This window comes from Mytilus edulis, chromosome 10 (genome assembly GCF_963676685.1).
Source record: "Mytilus edulis chromosome 10, xbMytEdul2.2, whole genome shotgun sequence".
NCBI classification, from domain to species: Eukaryota; Metazoa; Mollusca; class Bivalvia; order Mytilida; family Mytilidae; genus Mytilus; species Mytilus edulis.
In genome coordinates this window covers 83,373,386-83,393,852 of record NC_092353.1, presented here as the reverse complement: position 1 = coordinate 83,393,852, position 20,467 = coordinate 83,373,386, and the positions used below count along the sequence as shown (strand labels likewise).

The 20,467-nt window shown below is 32.7% G+C and overlaps 1 protein-coding gene across 1 annotated transcript; it reads right to left on the bottom strand.

Annotated features, from left to right (window-relative positions):
- Positions 1–5,592: 5,592 nt before the first annotated feature.
- LOC139493059 (fibropellin-1-like) lies at positions 5,593–20,223 on the bottom strand. Its single transcript, XM_071281202.1, has 10 exons — positions 20,100–20,223; positions 18,666–18,779; positions 17,883–17,996; positions 16,798–16,911; positions 16,392–16,418; positions 16,054–16,167; positions 14,707–14,820; positions 14,165–14,278; positions 13,625–13,738; positions 5,593–10,413 (listed from the first exon to the last, which is right to left on the bottom strand). The coding sequence occupies exons 1-10, from the start codon at positions 20,221–20,223 to the stop codon at positions 9,857–9,859; spliced, it is 1,506 nt and encodes a 501-aa protein (XP_071137303.1). The 3' UTR covers positions 5,593–9,856.
- Positions 20,224–20,467: the final 244 nt, after the last annotated feature.

Here is a 20,467-nt window from a genome sequence, read left to right as displayed (position 1 = left end):
AGTTTTTATTTGATTGTTTGTATTTGACCGCTATGTCTTAAAGGGGCAGTAGCTACGAGATATATCAGAAAACGGTTAAAGAATCAGAATAATTCATTGAATCTCTTGAAATGACACTAAGGGTTGTTTTGACTAAACTTATCTCTTGGTACTACTTTGTTTCCTCTTATTGCATACCATTGTTCAAAATAACTTCTCCCGGTACTTTAGTATATGGTATAGTTGTCAGGTCATTAAAGATGGCATATTTTAGCTTTACTATTGATTCACTTATAGGGTCTTTGCATCGGAAATAAACACATTTATTCTAAAACCAGTTGTTTGCATGCTAAAAAAAAGAAGATGTGGTATGATTACCAATGAGACAACTCTCAACAAGACACCAAATGACACAGAAATTAATAATTATAGGTCATTGTACTGCTTTCAACAATGAGGAAAGCCCATACCGCATAGTCAGCCATAAAAGGCCCCGAAATAACAAATGTAAAACAATTCAAGGGAGAAAACTAACAACCAAATTTATGTACAAACAAGAATGTGTCCATAGTACACGGATGTCCCACTCGCACTATCATTTTCTATGTTCAGTGGACCGTGAAAATTGGGGTTAAACCTTTATTGGAATTAAAATAAGAAAAATCATATCATAGGGAACATGTGTACTAAGTTTCAAGTTGATGTAACTTTAACTTCATCAAAAACTACCTTGACCAAAAACTTTAACCTGAACTTCGCACTATCATTTTCTATGTTCAGTGGACCACGAAATTGGGGTCAAAAGTATAATTTGGCATTAAAATTAGAAAGATCATATCATGGGGAACATGTGTACTAAGTTTCAAGTTGATTGGACTTCAACTTCTTCAAAAACTACCTTGACCAAAAACTTTAACCTGAAGCGAACGGACGAACAGACGGACGCACAATCGGACGGACGAACAGACGGACGCACAATCGGACGGACGAACGAACGAACGGAGGCACAGACCAGAAAACATAATGCCCCTCTACTATCGTAGGTGGGGCATAAAAATAAACGAAAAACAAATATGTTACACACCAACAAACGACAACCACTAATTTAAGGCTCCTGACTTGGGACAGGCACATACATACAGAATGTGGCGGTGTTAAACATGTTAGTGGGATCCCAACCATTCCCCTGACCTGGGACAGTGGTCTAACAGTACAACAAAAATCAGTTGAAAAAGGCTTAACTCATCAGATGGATGCACATAGAAATATGTTCTTCTCATATATTTTATTATGGTATGTTACTAAACTCCTACAGTGCTTGATATTCGTATGATGAAGACATAATCTTTCAATCAGATTAATTGAGGTTTGGAGCTGCCAGGTCAGTAACTGCTTATAGTCCATTGTTAATTTATGTATCATTGTCATTTTGCTTAGTTCTTTTTGTTACCTATTCTGACATCGCACTCGGACTTCTTTTGGACTGAGTTTTACTGTGCGTATTGATGTGTGTTTGTTTTTACTATATCGACGTTTGTTCGTTTTGTGTTTTTCAAAATTTAGATCATTTACATGTTTTGGAGTTTAGGATAACGTCCATTTAAACTAAACTAGTACACATTTTATCTAGGGGCCAGCTGATTTTTTTTCGGTGCGTTGAAGACCCGTTGGTGGTCTTCGGCTGTTATCTGCTCTTTGGTCAGGTTGTTGTCTCTTTGACATATTCCCTATTTCCATTTCCATTCTCAATTTTATATTGTATACATGTCTTCGTTTTCCGAGAGGTATTTCGGGCTGTATAGTATGGTCTGTTGTTTATAGAATGGCGTATGCCATATAGGACGATTGGCATATTTGTTAAACAAATATATGGTTTTTATATTTATTCAGCTTCCTCTAATCTGTTTTCAATTCTACAACATCATCATATATTGGGTTTGGTCCTGAATGCATAAAACTACATAAAACTACTATAGTTAAGATTTGTTCCGAACGGACGGATTTTTCTACTTGTCCTACGATAAATTAGTATTGGCTCCCTCCAAAGAAGGTACTTTCTTTCAATGTACAACTTAACCAAAGTGTATTGTCAAATATCGGATCTTAATTTTCAACAATTAATGGTAGCACTGAGCAATGTTTTGTGTTCCTGGCCATCTTTTTGTAGGTTTTCCAAAAGTCTTTAAATCAGATTAATTATCCTGGTTTTTCTGGTTTACATGTTATTCATTCTGTTCTTCTTGTGCCTCTTCTTTTGCTTTACCAAAAGAGAGACCAAGGATACCAAAATGAAATTCAAACTCATTAGTCGAAGAGACACTGGCAACGCCATGGATAAAAAGAAAAAGACAAACAGACACACATAGAGAACCAAAGACTGAGCAACACGAACCTCACCAAAACTTGGGAAGATTTCAGGTCGGAAGGCTAAGCAGATCCTGCTCCACATGTAACAACGTCGTGTTGCTCGTGTAAGTACAAACCCGGTGATATGTCTAATTCTGTTGTTCACATTCGGAAGAAAGGAACGAGATTGTAGTTACGTTTGTTCGTCGCCATCTGTGAAACAGATATTCCAAAACGGTCAACCATTTCGTGATGACGTCCGTGACATTTACGAGGGAATGATTTCAGCTTCACTATTTTGAACTCTTGGTTGAATAGCTTCCTTGTTAGCATCAACCCCTATCAAGGAAATCATGATAGATATATGCTCTTGAATAGTGTATCAACTTGGAGATATATACTTCGTATGCAGGTGATGCTGGAATGTTGCTATACATATAAATGAAAAGTTCCCAATTGGGTACCTGTAAAAATCATTGGTAGTAAAGTTTTGTTTTGAACCTACCCTCATTGTTAATTTATAGATGTTAGTCAAGATATGAAGCAGACAGCAATTACCACGATCAGTTTAACAACAGTGAGAGATAAAGTCATCAATGCGGGAATTTTTAAGACTTTCCACTTTGAATTCTCCTTGGAGTTCAGTATTTTTGTGATTTTACTTTTTACATGTAAATAAAGGCAACAGTAGTATAACGCTGTTCAAAACTCGTAAATCTATGGACAAAAAGCAAAATTGGGGTAACAAACTAAAACTGATGGAAACGCATTAAATATAAGAGGAGAACAACGACACAACATTAAAATGTAACATACACAGAAACGGACTAAGCATTAGACAAAATCCGATGAGAATAACAAATATGACATCAACACCAAATACATGAATTTGGGATAGAAAAGTAGCGTGACACGTCTTATAGTAATGTGAATTCACACTCAAATATAAGAGAAAACAAACGACACAACGGAAACACAACGTTAGAATGTTACACACACAGATACGAACTATAATATAACAATGGCCATTTTCCTGACTTGGTACAGGACATTTTTAAAGATAAAAATGGTGGGTTGAACCTGGTTTTGTGGCATGCCAAACCTCGCACTTTAATGGCAATGTTAAATATAACATTGAAATGACAACATAATAATACAGGACTACAATACAAATAAATAGGAGAACATATTAGACAAAGGAACACATGATTAATAGATTACAAAAGGCATCAGGTTTAAAATTCAATACGCCAAAAACGCGCCTCGTCCACACACGACTCACCAGTGACGCCCAGATATAAAAGATCGAAAGTGAAAAAAAGTACAAAGTTGTACAGCACTGAAGATCAAAAGTTGAAAAAGGTTGTGTCAAATACGGCTATGTTTTATGCTTGGGATAAGAACATCATGTCCTTATTATTTAGAACAATTTATGCTATGCAAACAGTAAATGTTATCAAATGGATATAAAAGATATACATAATGAAACTGAAGTATTAACATGATTAACTAATTACAGAAAACAAAACCCGAATACATAATGCAAAGACCAACACAGAAAAATAGACACACCCGACTTAGTCCAGGCCTCAACGCAAAAAATCATAAAAATGACGTCATATACGAAGTGGTGAAAAGGCACAAAAATTACGTCACATTTGAATTTCTGACACATCAGAAAAATGACGTCACATTTGAATTTCTGAAACATCACAAAAATGACGTCACATTTGAAAAATTGTATATCAAAAGTAAGATAGAATTAGGATTGATTTAAGATAATCACTCGAAATTATCATTTAAACTTCAAATGGTAAATTGCCACAAGAATTGTATCCATTTACAACACAGATAGAACATGCACAATATGATCAGCGAAGAATCAGAGTACTAAATTTCCACAGGAACTGTTTACCAGTTAGGAGCACCGGAGTTCTACCCTGGTTGATGATGGAGTTCGTCTGGTTCAGTTTTACGTTTCTAATGTTATGTTTTGAAAACGTCTGCTTCAATTTTTTCCTTTTTTGTTGTTTTTTCCATGGCGTTTTCAGTTTTTTCGTCGACATGCGTATTGAAAGTCCCACTAAATTAATTTTTTTATTCCATAGAATATTGATACAAACTGACCTTGTACAAATAGAACCACTTCACATTATCATCATAGAAAAACTTACAATGGACTTTTTGGGGATTGCCACCTATGAATAAGCAGGTAAGTTAACTCATATTTTAAAATGATTTTATACTGAAGCTGACAACTGCCTAAAATATCTTATGTTGTAAATGGATACAATTCTTGTGGCAATTTACCATTTGATGTTTCGCGCGTCTGGCGTACTAAATAATAATCCTGTTACCTTTGATAACTATTTACACCACTGGGTCGATGCCACTGCTGGTGGACGTTTCGTCCCCGAGGGTATCACCAGCCCAGTAGTCAACACTTCGGTGTTGACATGAATATCAATAATGTGGTCATTTTTATAAATTTCCTGTTTACAAAACTTTGAATTTTTCGAAAAACTAATGATTTTCTTATTCCAGGCATAGATTACCTTAGCCGTATTTGGCACAACTTTTTGGAATTTTGGATCCTCAATGCTCTTCAACTTTGTACTAGTTTGGCTTTATAAATATTTTGATATGAGCGTCACTGATGTATCTTATGTAGACGAAACACGCGTCTGGCGTACTAAATTATAATCCTTGTACCTTTGATAACTATTTACACCACTGGGTCGATGCCACTGCTGGTGGACGTTTCGTCCCCGAGGGTATCACCAGCCCAGTAGTCAACACTTCGGTGTTGACATGAATATCAATAATGTGGTCATTTTTATAAATTTCCTGTTTACAAAACTTTGAATTTTTCGAAAAACTAAGGATTTTCTTATCCCAGGCATAGATTACCTTAGCCGTATTTGGCACAACTTTTTGGAATTTTGGATCCTCAATGCTCTTCAACTTTGTACTAGTTTGGCTTTATAAATATTTTGATATGAGCGTCACTGATGAGTCTAATGTAGACGAAACGCGCGTCTGGCGTACTAAATTATAATCCTGGTACCTTTGATAACTATTAATATATTACTTTTTATTTCACTTGCTTTATTACATTGTTTTGAATTCAACACCACCCAATAAAGTTTCACAATGGGTACACGAAATATGCATGTCATTTAAAGTTAATATATCTTTCCAACACGGTCAGCATGTTTTCCATTGACGAGAGCAGCAATCAGGGTAAATAATAACTAACGAATATCAGTAAGCAAAATTTATTATAATTACAAACAAAATCCATCCATATTTATAATTTTGTTATTTTTTTTGAGAGTTTTTTTTCAGTAGTCCGGCTTTTATAATCCCTGTACATCACCACCTGACTATGATTTTAAGGGGTTTGGTATATAAAACAAAAAAATTGAATAATTGATTAATAATAACAAAGAGTAAATAAATGTACAATGTAGACAAAAAAAAAAAAGGAAAAAAATATACAGCAATTGCTTTTTTATATACACATTTATAAAAAATCTTCCCATAGAGGTGTAATACCATCAAATCATAGTACGTCACATCTGGTTGCATACGGAAAGGGGTAGACAAAATACTCCCTTGAATTTGCGAGCTGTATGAAATTAATCCTGCATTTCATTGCAGTTAAAAAAATTCTGAGTCCTAAACATATATCTTGGGTGGTTCAGTTTTTTTTATTCGGTGTTTCAATAAAATAGTTTGAAAAATTGAAGTTACATGGTCACTAAAGCTTGTAAACATGAAAGGAAGGGTAGATATTTGATTGATGTACTACAAGTGCTGATTTTTATCTTATACTGAACTACTTTAGAAACGCAACACTCATTTTGTTGATTTATTTTTACCAAATCATGTTTGATTCTCTCACAACTACTTTTAATGCTTATCATGCTTCTTTCTCCTTACAAAAAATCAAATTCTGACGTACCTGTGTTTATTGAACATACCAAATTTAGAAGTCGCACGAATTTCTTAAAGCGAAATTTTGGACCCATGAAAGATTGTTTCAGGTTTTTTTGCTTTGTGAAACAGTTCTTTCAATCCTTTGTCTCACTTAAATCAGTTAAAAAATGTAGCATCTCTATTTTGCCAAGACTGAGAAATAAAAAAACTGAATTAGCCCTTAAAAATACTGCAAACATGAAAGCATAAACGTGCTGCAACCATACTGTATGAGTTCAGAAACTCGTCTTACTGTCCTTCCAACATCGATACAAGTAGATAAGATTTGTTGCTGGCCATCAATGAACAGCTCAACGTGTAGTGACAATGAAACGTCAACAGAATTTGATTATGCAACGTCATTTGCCAGGCATATTTACGGCCGCAACGTCAACTGCTAATCAAATTGCCGAGTGCCATTGATTACAGATGCATGCCATAAATGTTTCACATCAACTGAATTGCCAAAGAATCGACTGAAGGAAAACCTTTAAAGCCCTAAATTTTCAACCGTATAATTGCCAAAACCAAATAACGGGTTGAAAAAATGCAAAATCAGAAGGTGTAAAACAGAACCCAAAACATGTCAGACAGAATTTGTTGACCTTTCTGACAATCATTTTGGCGTTTGTAACAGGCAGTCATCGCATTTGACGGTGACAAATTCATTCAAAAATAACACAAAAATAATCTAGTGTTGCGTTTTTAAAGTCGGTCAGTATATATACGATGAAATGTTATGTGAAATCTTTTCTGTAGTACTGGACAGGATAAAGCGTTACTGATACCCAGTAGTTCTTTATTTGAAACAAAGATAGATTCTGCTAATTTTTAAAAAATTGCAAATTTAACATAGACTAAAAGGGAAAAATAATGGTAGTATTACACCTCGATATTATGTAAGTACAGAATGTATCAATCGAAAATTGAACGCAAATATAGAACAATATACAAATACAATACTAGATGCATTTTACAACACAATATAAAAGGAGTCGTTAACGGTAATGACAGGACTCTAAACAGGATAGAGCATTTTCATTGACAAACAAGGTTAGTATACACTCTAGACATAAATAAACATATCTGTTAAAAGCAACTCACAGCAGTTTGTGTTACAAAATTGAATGTTCTATACAACATGTAAAACTATCCCCACATGTCTGCTATTCTGACAACAAAGGAATAATAATAATGCTTGACACTAATACAGCAATAACTGTTGATCCTCATTGATATATGATTTCTTGTCGACATCAAGATTGGTTCGTGTTTCTTAATCTTAAGTTTTCTATGTGGTGGACTGATGTTTAAGTAAAAACAAATCCGGGTGAAAAACTAAAAACATAGAAAACACATCAACTATAAGAGGAAAACAATGGAACAACAGAAACACTAAGTTACAACAAATGCAAACGCTGACATCCAAAGAAACGAGCTGTCTGATAACAACTGTCATATTCATAACTTGGTACAGGACAATCTAAGAAAAATGATTGGTTTAAACTCGGTTTTATGGCTATCCAAACCTCACGCTTATATAGCAATGTTAAAAAAACGTTAACACGTACAGTTGTCATATCGCAAATTTTGGTATTTAGTTGCAGCTTTGCCATCATCAATTAATAGAAATGCTGAATTATATTTAAAAACGCATTACATACTTTTTGCCTTATCATTTATACTATTAAACAGAACAAACAAAAATCAATGTGTGATAAACTTCCATACAATACATATCTGACCATGATTACATAAATACACACTAGATTGTTTATATACAGCTGTATGCAATTATTTAAAAAACTTATAAAAATTCAAATTAATTGACATTCTGATAGATATTAGAAGATGTGGCATGAGTGCCAATGAGACAAGTCACAATCTGTAAAAGCAAACTATTATAGATCAAAATACGGTCTTCAACATAGAGCCTTTTCTCACACCGAACAGCAAGCTATAAAGGGCCCCCAAAATGACTAGTGTAAAACCATTCAAAACGGGAAAACCATCGGTCTAATCTATATAAAAAACGAAAAACGAGAAACACTTATGAACCACATCAACAAACGACAACCACTGGACATCCGGTTCCTGACTTAAGACAGGTGCAAACAAATGCAGCGGGTTTTAACGTTTTAATAGGTTACAAGCTTCACCCTTATCTAAAACAATAGTGTAACATCACAAGATAGAAAGACACAATATAAAATATCAATAGAAATGGCTTAACTCATTATAAAGACATATAAACACATTTGAACATAAATAAATTTGATCTATGACACAATGCAAATACAAAAAAATAATAAAATAAAATGTTAAACCATTTCAGAAAGAAAACCTTTAACCTTGAACAAAATGACGCCAAAGAGATTAATTTCGACAGGTAAATGAAAATAATTTTGTTGTAAGGTATACTGTATAAATGGAGAACGATAATAATAAAAATAAATAATTTTGTTGTTCATGGTACGAGAACAGAAGTGAAAATTTATAGTCATAGCAAACACTTATCAAAGCTGGTATAGATTAAAAATAAAGAGACGAGATATAATCTAAATAAGTAAACATTAAATAACAAAAAAGCATTACAAATTGTACCAACAGGCCATAATTAACATACAAAATGTGTAGGAGAATATTGAATGACATGAAGTGCATTTTTATGTTTTGATCTTTTTACGTTCTACTTTACGCGACCAGTTTCGATTTCTGTTTTCTAGATTAACATAATAAAAGTTATGATATGCATCAGAAGCTAGTTGCTTGATTAAACTTCATGAAAATTGACCAAAGCCAAAAAAGGTGACAATAAAGGGATTATTTGTGGGCCAAAAACACAGTTATTATTTCGTAGTGCATTTCTTTTAGACAAAAAACGCCATTAAAAAAATCATACGTGCTCTATCCTAAAAAGATTTTTTTACAGTGTAATCTACTACTTTATGGACAAATTATATCAACATTGTCGAACAGTCTATCGTCTCTAACTCAAAATATGAACAATTCTTTGTTAAGGGGGTTTGTAATTCAGTTTGACAGCTTCAGGCATACCTATTTTTGACCTTTTCAAACTGGACCAAAACGCTTTTTTACGCAAAAATGTATCCTCCAATTTCTTTAGACAAGTAAGTTCACCCCCCTACTTACTATTTTTTTTTACATAAAATATAAATAAATAAATTTGGAAGGTATGTGAAAAAAAATTTGCAAGTTATACACTGTCCACATTAAGGACTCTATTAGTAGACAACGGAAATCAAAGGACGATAACTATGTTCCCGGAGCAACTGTACCTGATCACTTTGAGCTCTATGATGAGAAAGGACCTAAAATTAATATCTACATCCATCTAAGGACAACTTCACTAGGTGGAGTTTGAACCATACATCTTAATTATTCCGAAATTTATCAAAAGAGAATGACATACAATACAGCAGTACCTAAGCATTGTCTTATGAGGCGAAGGACACAGGGGACTAATAGTCTCCACCAGTTGTACCGACCAGTTGATATCGAAAATGAAAATAACACTTTACATTTGTTTTTAGATGGGTTCATCTTTGATTTCTAATGACTGTTCACTGATGCATCTGGCATATAGATGGGATTCCTCTCGTCTATTAGATTCCAAAGGTTCATATAAATTTGTATAGGTCCTATTCTCTTCTAATGTATCACTGTTTTCATTAGACTCCTCATGAATGTTTTCTGGATGCTGCGGTGCAGGTAGCAATGCCTGGTATGGATTTAGATAACCATCGCTTATTAATCGAATTCCATTTGATGACTCGCTTGAGTTATCATCATCAGAAAGAGCAGGTTGTTCGGATGGTGATGCGACGAAATCTGACATTTCAAGCTCGTTAATATCTGCGTATTCGTGATCACCCCCTCTTTCCGTCGAAATATGTCGGCTCATTTCAACATTACGGTTTTCCAGAGCTGCACGGTTATCTGTATTTCGGCCAATTTCTACATTTCGGGTAATGTTTGCTTTTTTACATTTCCTATGTATAACAAAGCAAACAACACCGCAAACGAGAGCAAGAAAAAAGCCAGATCCACACGAAATAACAATTATAACTTCTGTATTTATTATACCTACAAAGGAATAAAAACATATTATTAAACAATTTGATTGTAATCTGTATTTTACTTTGCTATTTTCGATTTAATATTTATGGCGACAAAAGTTTGGAATCATCCCATTAAGGGCCATGTCCACTATCCAATGAAATCTTTAACTGGATTTCAGTATGCTTACTATTGATTACTAAATCTTTGATTATTGTTCTGCATAATATATATGAATAACGTCCAGCAAGTGTTTTCTTATCATTCAATATCCAGACATTACCGTTAACATTCCTCAGATTAGCAAAGCAGTAATGATCTAGTGTATAATGTATAATAAATCGTTAGACGATAAGGCATTTGACAAATATAACAGTAAAATGATCAATTTATTATTAATAGCGAGTAAAAATCGTATTCACTTGAATGAAAGTTTGAGCAAAAAGACATATTTAAATTCAAAAAGATTAGGACAATAAGTAATTGATACCGAACAGGAATGTATAAAAAAATGCGCTCTATATAAGGACACAATTTTTCACAAAAAATAATAACTTGGAAACAAGTTAATATCACGTTAAGGTAGAATTTCTGGCGTGTTTAAACTTGTTGTTTCCAAGTTATTATTTTTTGTGAAAAATTGTAAAAAACATGTACAGTACATATCTTATTAATTTCTAACTATATAAATTCAAAATATACTGTATACTTTAGAAGATAAATAATTTGATATATCATGTTATCTTATCATATCTATATAGGCAACAGTAGTTAACCGCTGTCCGAAATACATAAATCGATTGAGAAAAAAACAAATCCGGGTTACAAACTAAAACTGAGGGAAACACTATATACGATATATTATCTCGCCAATAAAATATCTTGTTTTATCTACAAGATATCTTATTTTGTCTATAATATATCTTATTTTATTAATACGATATCCTGTTTTATCTATAAGAAGTCCTGTTTTTTCTATAAGATATCCTATTTTATCTAAAAGATATCTTAGTATATTCATAAGATATCTTAGTATATCCATAAGATAAGATATTAGTTTATTAGATGTCGTCTTTTATCACTAGTTGGTTCACCGTTATGGACTATCCGTTTCACAGATGATAGGGGATATGTTCGAAATGTCGGAACTACAATCCCGTTCCCTTTTTCCAAATGTGACATACCGAATAAGAATTATTACCGGGTGTGTACTAACATGAGCAACACGACGGGTGCCACAAGTGGAGCAGGATCTGCTAGCCCTTTTGGAGCACCTGGGATCACCACAGTTTATAGGGGGTTTCGTGTTGCTCAGTCTTTAGGTTTTTTTTGCTGTGTTTTGTGTACTGTTGTTTGTTTTGTTTCTTTTTTAATTATGGCGTTGTCAATTTATTTTCGACTTACGAGTTTGAATGTCCCTTTGGTATATTTTGCCTATCTTTCATTTATAAGAAATATCATAGGTTTAACAGATACCTTACATGTTTTGTGAGATTTCAACCCTCCCCTATACCTCTAGCCAATGAAAAATAAAACACACACAATAATAAGCACAGTAAAACTCAGTTTAAAGAAGTCCGAGTCCGATGTCAGAATAAGTAACAAAAGAAACTAAGCAAAAGGACGAAGACACATAAATTAACACAGGACTACTAGCAGTTAATTACATGCCAGATTCAGACCACATTAAACTGATTTAAAGATTATGTTTTCATCATATAAGAATCAAGCAAATCTCTCCCGTTAGGGGTTTAGTATCATACCATCATAAAATATATGAGAAGAACATAACTCGTATCATGCCAACAACTGGTTTTAGAATAAATTTGTTTATTTCCAATGTAATGACCCTATGAGTGAATCAATATTTATTAACAAATATGCAATCTTTGATGCATTTTTGCGCCTGACCAAAGCCCGGAGCCTCTGGCCTTTGTTATGTTTTTTTAAATTTTAGTTCAATCATATGTTTTGGAGTTTAGTGTGACCTCCATTTTGATTAAACTAGTACACATTATTGTTAAGGGACCAGCTGAAACCCGCCTTCTGAAAGCAAGATTTTCTCGATGCGATGCAGACCCATTGGTTGCCCTCAGTGGTTTCCTGTTATTTGGTTGGGTTGTTGTCTCTTTGACACATTCCCCATTTCAATTCTCAATTTTATCTTTTTCAGTTTATAAGATACCTTATTTAGTGTGTATATACATACATGTATATATTGTATTGCTATGAGTTACAATTTATGACAAAAATCAGCAAAGACCCATCGAAACAACATCTGATACACACATTTAATAATACTTTTAGATATTTGGATGATATTTTAGCTCTCAGCAATGACGACTTCAGTATGTATAATAAAGAAATTTATCCTGTTGAACTTACTTTAAATAAGGCTAATACAAACAATGACCACTGCCTTTTCTTTGATCTTGATATATATATCATTAACGGAAAGCTTAATACTAAAATTTATGATAAAAGAGATGATTTCTCATTTCCTATCGTTAATTATCCATTTTTAGATGGTGACGTTCCCTTGTCACCATCTTACGGTGTTTACATATCTCAACTTGTACGATTTGCTCGTGTATGTAACAATGTTTAAGATTTTAACGAGAGAAATTTATGTATTACTGAAAAATTATTACATCAGGGTTTTCGATATCACAAACTAGTCAAAACATTTACTAAATTTTATCATCATTCGTAAATATAGCTCAACATGCAGACTTCTTATACGTTCAGGTATTTCCCATCCAATATTTTATGGAAATATTCTTTATAAAGCACAAAAATGTCAGAATTCACCTCAGAAGCTAACAAAACCTTTAAATAGACTAATGAAGAAGGGATATAGTTACGATACTGTTGTCAGGTCATTAAAGATTGCATATTTTGGCGTTAATATTGATTCACTTTTAGGGTCTTTGCATCGGAACTAAACACATTTATTATTAATAAACCAGTTGTTGGCATGACATGGGTTATGTTCTTCTCATATATGTTATGATAGTATGATACTAATCCACTCACGGAGAGGATTGTGCCTGATATTCATATGATGAAGACATAATTTTTAATCAGTTTAATTGAGGTCCGGAGCTGGCATGGCAGTTAACAGCTAGTAGTCTGATGTTATTTATGTATTATTGTCATTTTGTTTATTTTCTTTGGTTACATCACTAAAAGTCAAATATTGACATGAAGACATTTTGAACTTAATCTGACATCATACCTATTTCACAGTTCTTTCCGTTGTAACCTGGGGGACACGTGCAGCTGTAATCATTCACTTTATCATTACATGTAGCGCCGTGCTTGCATGGATTTGACAGACATTCATCTATATCTGAAATTAGTATTCCACGTGAACAAACTATCAGAAATCACAGTTTATAATAATTCAACAAAGCCAAATACTTATTGTTTTTAACTATTTTTAAAACAAGGCACGTCTTAAATTCTTGAATACTTAAAATCGACCTGTACGTCATTTAAAAAAGACTTTTCACCGAGCAATCATCTGTGAGGCATAATCTTGCACAATACTAGTATATCAAGGGAGTTTGAAGTTTCATTAGTAGTTAATTGATATACAATTTTAAAAATCGTTTAAACTTTTGCACATGGTAAAAAATGAATTCCAAATATAGGTTTTATTGTCCACCAAGTCTATTTTCTTTTGTATTTCATTCTTTTTCAAAGAAAACAGTTTTCAAAGACTAAAAGTAAAATATTGACATTGAGACATTTTGAGTTTAATCTGACATCATACCTATTTCACAGTTCTTTCCCTTGTTACCTGCGGCACACGTGCAGCTGTAATCGTTCACTTTATCATTACATGTAGCGCCGTGCTGGCATGGATTTGGCAGACAATCATTTATATCTGAAATTAGTATTCCACGTGAACAAACTATCAGAAATCACAGTTTATAATAATTCAACAAAGCCAAATACTTATTGTTTTTAACTATTTTTAAAACAAGGCACGTCTTAAATTCTTGAATACTTAAAATCGACCTGTACGTCATTTAAAAAAAAACTTTTCCCCGAGCAATCATCTGAGAGGCATAATCTTGCACAGTACTAGTATATCAAGGGAGTTTGAAGTTTCAATAGTAGTCAATTGATATACAATTTTAAAAATCGTTTAAACTTCTGCACATGGTAAAAAAATGAATTCCAAATATAGGTTTTATTGTCCACCAAGTCTATTTTCTTTTGTATTTCATTCTTTTTCAAAGAAAACCAATTACAAAGACTAAAAGTAAAATATCGACATTGAGACATTTTGAGTTTAATCTGACATCATACCTATTTCACAGTTCTTTCCTTTGTAACCTGGAGGACACGTGCAGCTGTAATCATTCACTTTATCATTACATGTAGCGCCGTGCTTACATGGATTTGGCATACATTCATTTATATCTGAAATATATATATACCACATGTCTAAAAGTAACAAAAATACAGTTTATAACTATACAACAAAGTTAAACGCTTATTTTGTGATCAAACGTTGAAAAAAAAATAATGCTTGTTCCTATTCTGTAATCTTTAACAATCAACCTGTTCGTCATATCAAAGACACTCATAACAGAATATCAGTCGGGAGGTATGATATTGCACAATATTTTAAAGGAGTTTGGAGTTCCAATAGTTGTCAATTGATCTGCAGTTTAGAAAATTACAGTTTTAGTTGAACAAAAAAACGCATTCATGAATTTATAAATAATATACTTCATTGCATAATCATGACAATGAGGCAATCTATGTAAAATCTTAAAGCTTATGTGAGAGCTCTAGCTGCACCCTGTGTTATTTTCACATGACTCAAGTTGAACATAATGTAACAAAAATCCTGTATTGTGATGTATAAAGTCAGAACAATTTAAAAGAAAATACAAAAAGGCAAGGAATAAATTTAATTACATAATGAAAGTTCTCATAATTAGTCATAGTGGATATACATACGATACCAATACATTATTGTTTACTTACACTAGTACGTTCAAACGTTATAATGCAAATAAATGCGTTAAATTGGGGAACCTTTTTTCAAATACCACATGTATTAAGAGACCACTTTTGCTTTCTCCCTTGAGTAGTCTCTTAATACAGGTTTGACTGAATATTTTAAATATTATTGTTTTAAACATATAAAACTGAGTACTGGTTCGTAGTCTATTTTTCAGAACAACACAAGTTCGAAACTCTTAAATAATTAAAATCGACCTGAAGTTCATATATTGTGATTCCTGATAAAAAGGTCATCAGGAATAAAAATGTCTCACAAGATACTGAAACTTTTGGAGGTTCAATAATATAGCATGTACTGTCCACTAAACACAAACAAAAGTATTGAAATTTTTATAACATAGTTTCAAAGAGGTCTAATTATTTCATGGTATTAATGTTTACATTTACATTATTCTTAGGAAGGTAACATATCTCCGTCTTGAACTATCCGACTCATCTTTAAAATTTGGTTATATTGGAGGTCATTATGGTTTTGATGCACTCTAATACCATTAATTATTATAAAGATTTTTCGAATATGTCGATCTCGAATAAAAAGTATTTGTCAAAATTAAAAAATATTAACGTCCCAAATGTTTAGATTATGTAGCGATTATAGCAAAACAAACACCATGCATATACCTGTATCGCAGTGCTGTCCTGTGTAACCAATTTGACAGATACACACGTAGCCATTAACTTTATCTGTACATGTGGCACCGTTCTTGCATTGATGTAGAAGACAATTATCTATATCTGAAACGAAAAGGATAACAAATCAATATCGTTTGCCTGAAGAAATAACTCTCTTTGAAAGTATAAAAGGCAAAAGCGTTTACATTTGTCTATAAAATGTTCCTTTTGGATCCCCTTAAGTATCATCTGCTTTTTATTCATTATGTGTGTTTAGAAAAATAGATTTACTACACTTGGATAATATCTTTTCATAACGACATTTACGTTTTCATCTGACATCATACCTATTTCACAGTTCTTTCCTTTGTAACCTGGGGGATACGAGCACCTGTAGTAATCGCTCACTTTATCCTTACATGTAGCGCCGTGCTTCAATTCTCGAATATTTAAAAGCGACCTGTACGTCATTGAAAACAAACTTTTCACCGAGCAATCATCTGAGAGGCATTATCTTGCACAATACTAGTATATCAAGGGAGTTTGAAGTTTCATTAGTAGTCAATTGATATACAATTTTAAAAATCGTTTAAACTTTTGCACATGGTAAAAAAATGAATTCCAATTGTAGGTTTTATTGTCCACCAAGTCTATTTTCTTTTCTATTTCATTCTTTTTCAAAGAAAACAGTTTTGAAAGACTAAAAGTAAAATATTGACATTGAGACATTTTGAGTTTAATCTGACATCATACCTATTTCACAGTTCTTTCCCTTGTAACCTGGGGGACACGTGCAGCTGTAATCGTTCACTTTATCATTACATGTAGCGCCGTGCTTGCATGGATTTGGCAGACATTCATTTATATCTGAAATATATATACCACATGTCTAAAAGTTAAAAAAATACAGTTTATAACTATACAACAAAGTTAAACGCTTATTTGTGATCAAACTTTGAAAAAAATAATGCTTGTTCCTATTCTGGAATCTTTCACAATCGACCTGTTCGTCATATCAAAGACACTCATGACAGAAATATCAGTCGGGAGGTATGATATTGCACAATATTTTAAAGGAGTTTGGAGTTCCAATAGTTGTCAATTGATCTGCAGTTTAGAAAATTACAGTTTTAGTTTAACAAAAAAACGCATTCATGAATTTATAAATAATATACTTCATTGCATAATCATGACAATGAGGCAATTTATGTAAAATCTTAAAGCTAATGTGAGAGCTCTAGCTGCACCCTGGGTTATTTTCACATGACTCAAGTTGAACATAATGTAACAAAAATCCTGTATTGTGATGTATAAAGTCAGAACAATTTAAAAGAAAATACAAAAAGGCAAGGTATAAATGTATGTACGTAATGAAAGTTCTCATAATTAGTCATAGTGGATATACATACGATACCAATACATTATTGTTTACTTGCACTAGTACGTTCAAACGTTATAATGCAAATAAATGCGTTAAATTGGGGAACCTTTTTTCAAAGACCACATGTATTAAGAGACCACTGTTGCCTTCTCCCTTGAGTAGTCTCTTAATACAGGTTTGACTGAATATTTTAAATATTAATGTTTTAAGCATATAAAGCTGAGTACTGGTTCGTAGTCTATTTGACAGAATTAATCTCAATTTTACTAATGAGTGACGACCGAATTTTTTATTCATTATAGTTCGTTAAAAAACTTTATGTTTTGTCTCTGAATAACGGATTATGTACCAGTGATTTTTCTGTTATAGAAACATACTTTTAATTGAAAGATTATTGCTTATCTAATACACATGATATACCGATTGTTAGAAAAGCCAATCTTGATCATGATATTACCTATTTCACAGTTCATCCCTTCGTAACCTGGTTCGCAGACACACCTGTAACCATTCACGTCATTCATACATGATGCTCCGTGTTTACAAGGGTTTGATTTACATTCGTTGATATCTGTAATGAACGGATAATATTTGTCTAAGTTAATGTAATAATAATTATTTTCGAAGAAAACAGTTTTCCAAGACTAAAAGTCAAATATTGACATGAAGACATTTTGAACTTAATTTGACATCATACCTATTTCACAGTTCTTTCCCTTGTAACCTGGGGGACACGTGCAGCTGTAATCGTTCACTTTATCATTACATGTAGCGCCGTGCTTGCATGGATTTGACAGACATTCATCTATATCTGAAATTAGTATTCCACGTGAACAAACTATCAGAAATCACAGTTTATAATAATTCAACAAAGCCAAATACTTATTGTTTTTAACTATTTTTAAAACAAGGCACGTTTTCAATTCTTGAATACTTAAAAGCGACCTGTACGTCATTTAAAAAAAAACTTTTCACCGAGCAATCATCTGAGAGGCATAATTTTGCATAATACTAGAAAATCAAGGGAGTTTGAAGTTTCATTAGTAGTCAATTGATATACAATTTTAAAAATCGTTTAAACTTTTGCACATGGTAAAAAAATGAATTCCAAATATAGGTTTTATTGTCCACCAAGTCTATTTTCTTTTGTATTTCATTCTTTTTCAAAGAAGACCAATTTCAAAGACTAAAAGTAAAATATTGACCTTTTAGACATTTTGAGTTTAATCTGACATCATACCTATTTCACAGTTCTTTCCTTTGTAACCTGGGGCACACATGCAGCTGTAATCGTTCACTTTATCATTACATGTAGCGCCGTGCTTGCATGGATTTGGCATACATTCATTTATATCTGAAATATATATACCACATGTCTAAAAGTTCAAAAAAATACAGTTTATAACTATACAACAAAGTTAAACGCTTATTTTGCGATCAAACTTTGAAAAAAAAATAATGCTTGTTCCTATTCTGGAATCTTTCACAATCGATCTGTTCGTCATATCAAAGACACTCATGACAGAAATATCAGTCGGGAGGTATGATATTGCACAATATTTTAAAGGAGTTTGGAGTTCATATAGTCGTCAATTGATCTGCAGTTTAGAAAATTATAGTTTTAGTTGAACAAAAAAACTCATTCATGAATTTATAAATAATATACTTTATTGCATAATCATGACAATGAGGCAATGTATGTGAAATCTTGAAGCTTATGTGAGAGCTCTAGCTGCACCCTGGGTTATTTTCACATGACTCAAGTTGAACATAATGTAACAAAAATCCTGTATTGTGATGTATAAAGTCAGAACAATTTAAAAGAAAATACAAAAAGGCAAGGAATAAAGGAGTAGGTCCGGTAAGGACTCATTTTGGCCTCAAATTTTTGTTTCATCTGACGAAAGATTTTGACCACTTTTTAAACACTTAAGTGTCTATTTCACTTGATTCATTAAGTTTATGTGAAAGATTTTAACTGATTAAGTCATTAAAAACGATCCGATTGAAGATCAAATATGAAAAATCTCTCAAATATGCCAAAAAACGTCACTTTTTAGATTGTTTTTGTCAAAAATGAAAGTGGCCGCATCCGTGTTCATCCACAACCTTTATATATGTTATGTATTATCATAAAATACAACTTATATTGGAATATTAAGGATGAACACGAATGCGGCCAATATCGTTTTACACGGAAACCGTCTAAAATTTAACTAAAATTATGGAATTTTGAAGATTTTAGTAATTTAGCATGACTTAATGGTGCTACAACCCGATATATGTGCATTGTATTGTCAAAAACAGCCCATATTTATGTAGCAGAAGCATTCATCTGTCCAATAAATAACTAAAAGTTACATTTTAACAATTTTGTAAGACTGTTATATATTTGGGCCAAAAAGGGGCCTTAATGGACCTACTCCTTTAATTACATAATAAAAGTTCTCATTATTAGTCATAGTGGATATACATACGATACCAATACATTATTGTGTACTTGCACTAGTACGTTCGAACGTTATTATGCAAATAAATGCGTTAAATTGGGGAACCTTTTTTCAAAGACCGCATGTATTAAGAGACCACTTTTGCCTTCTCCCTTGAGTAGTCTTTACTACACTTGGATAATATCTTTTCATAACGACATTTACGTTTTCATCTGACATCATACCTATTTCACAGTTCTTTCGTTTGTAACCTGGGGGATACGAGCAGCTGTAGTAATCGCTCACTTTATCCTTACATGTAGCGCCGTGCTTGAATTCTCGAATACTTAAAAGCGACCTGTACGTCATTGAAAAAAAAAACTTTTCACCGAGCAATCATCTGAGAGGCATAATCTTGCACAATACTAGTATATCAAGGGAGTTTGAAGTTTCAATAGTAGTCAATTGATATACAATTTTAAAATTCGTTAAAATGTTTGCGCAAGGTATTCCACATTCGGATTTTATTGTCCCCTTAGTTTATTTTCTTTTGTAGTTCATTATTTTTTGAAGAAAACAGATTTCAAAACCTGAAAGTAAAATATTGACCTTT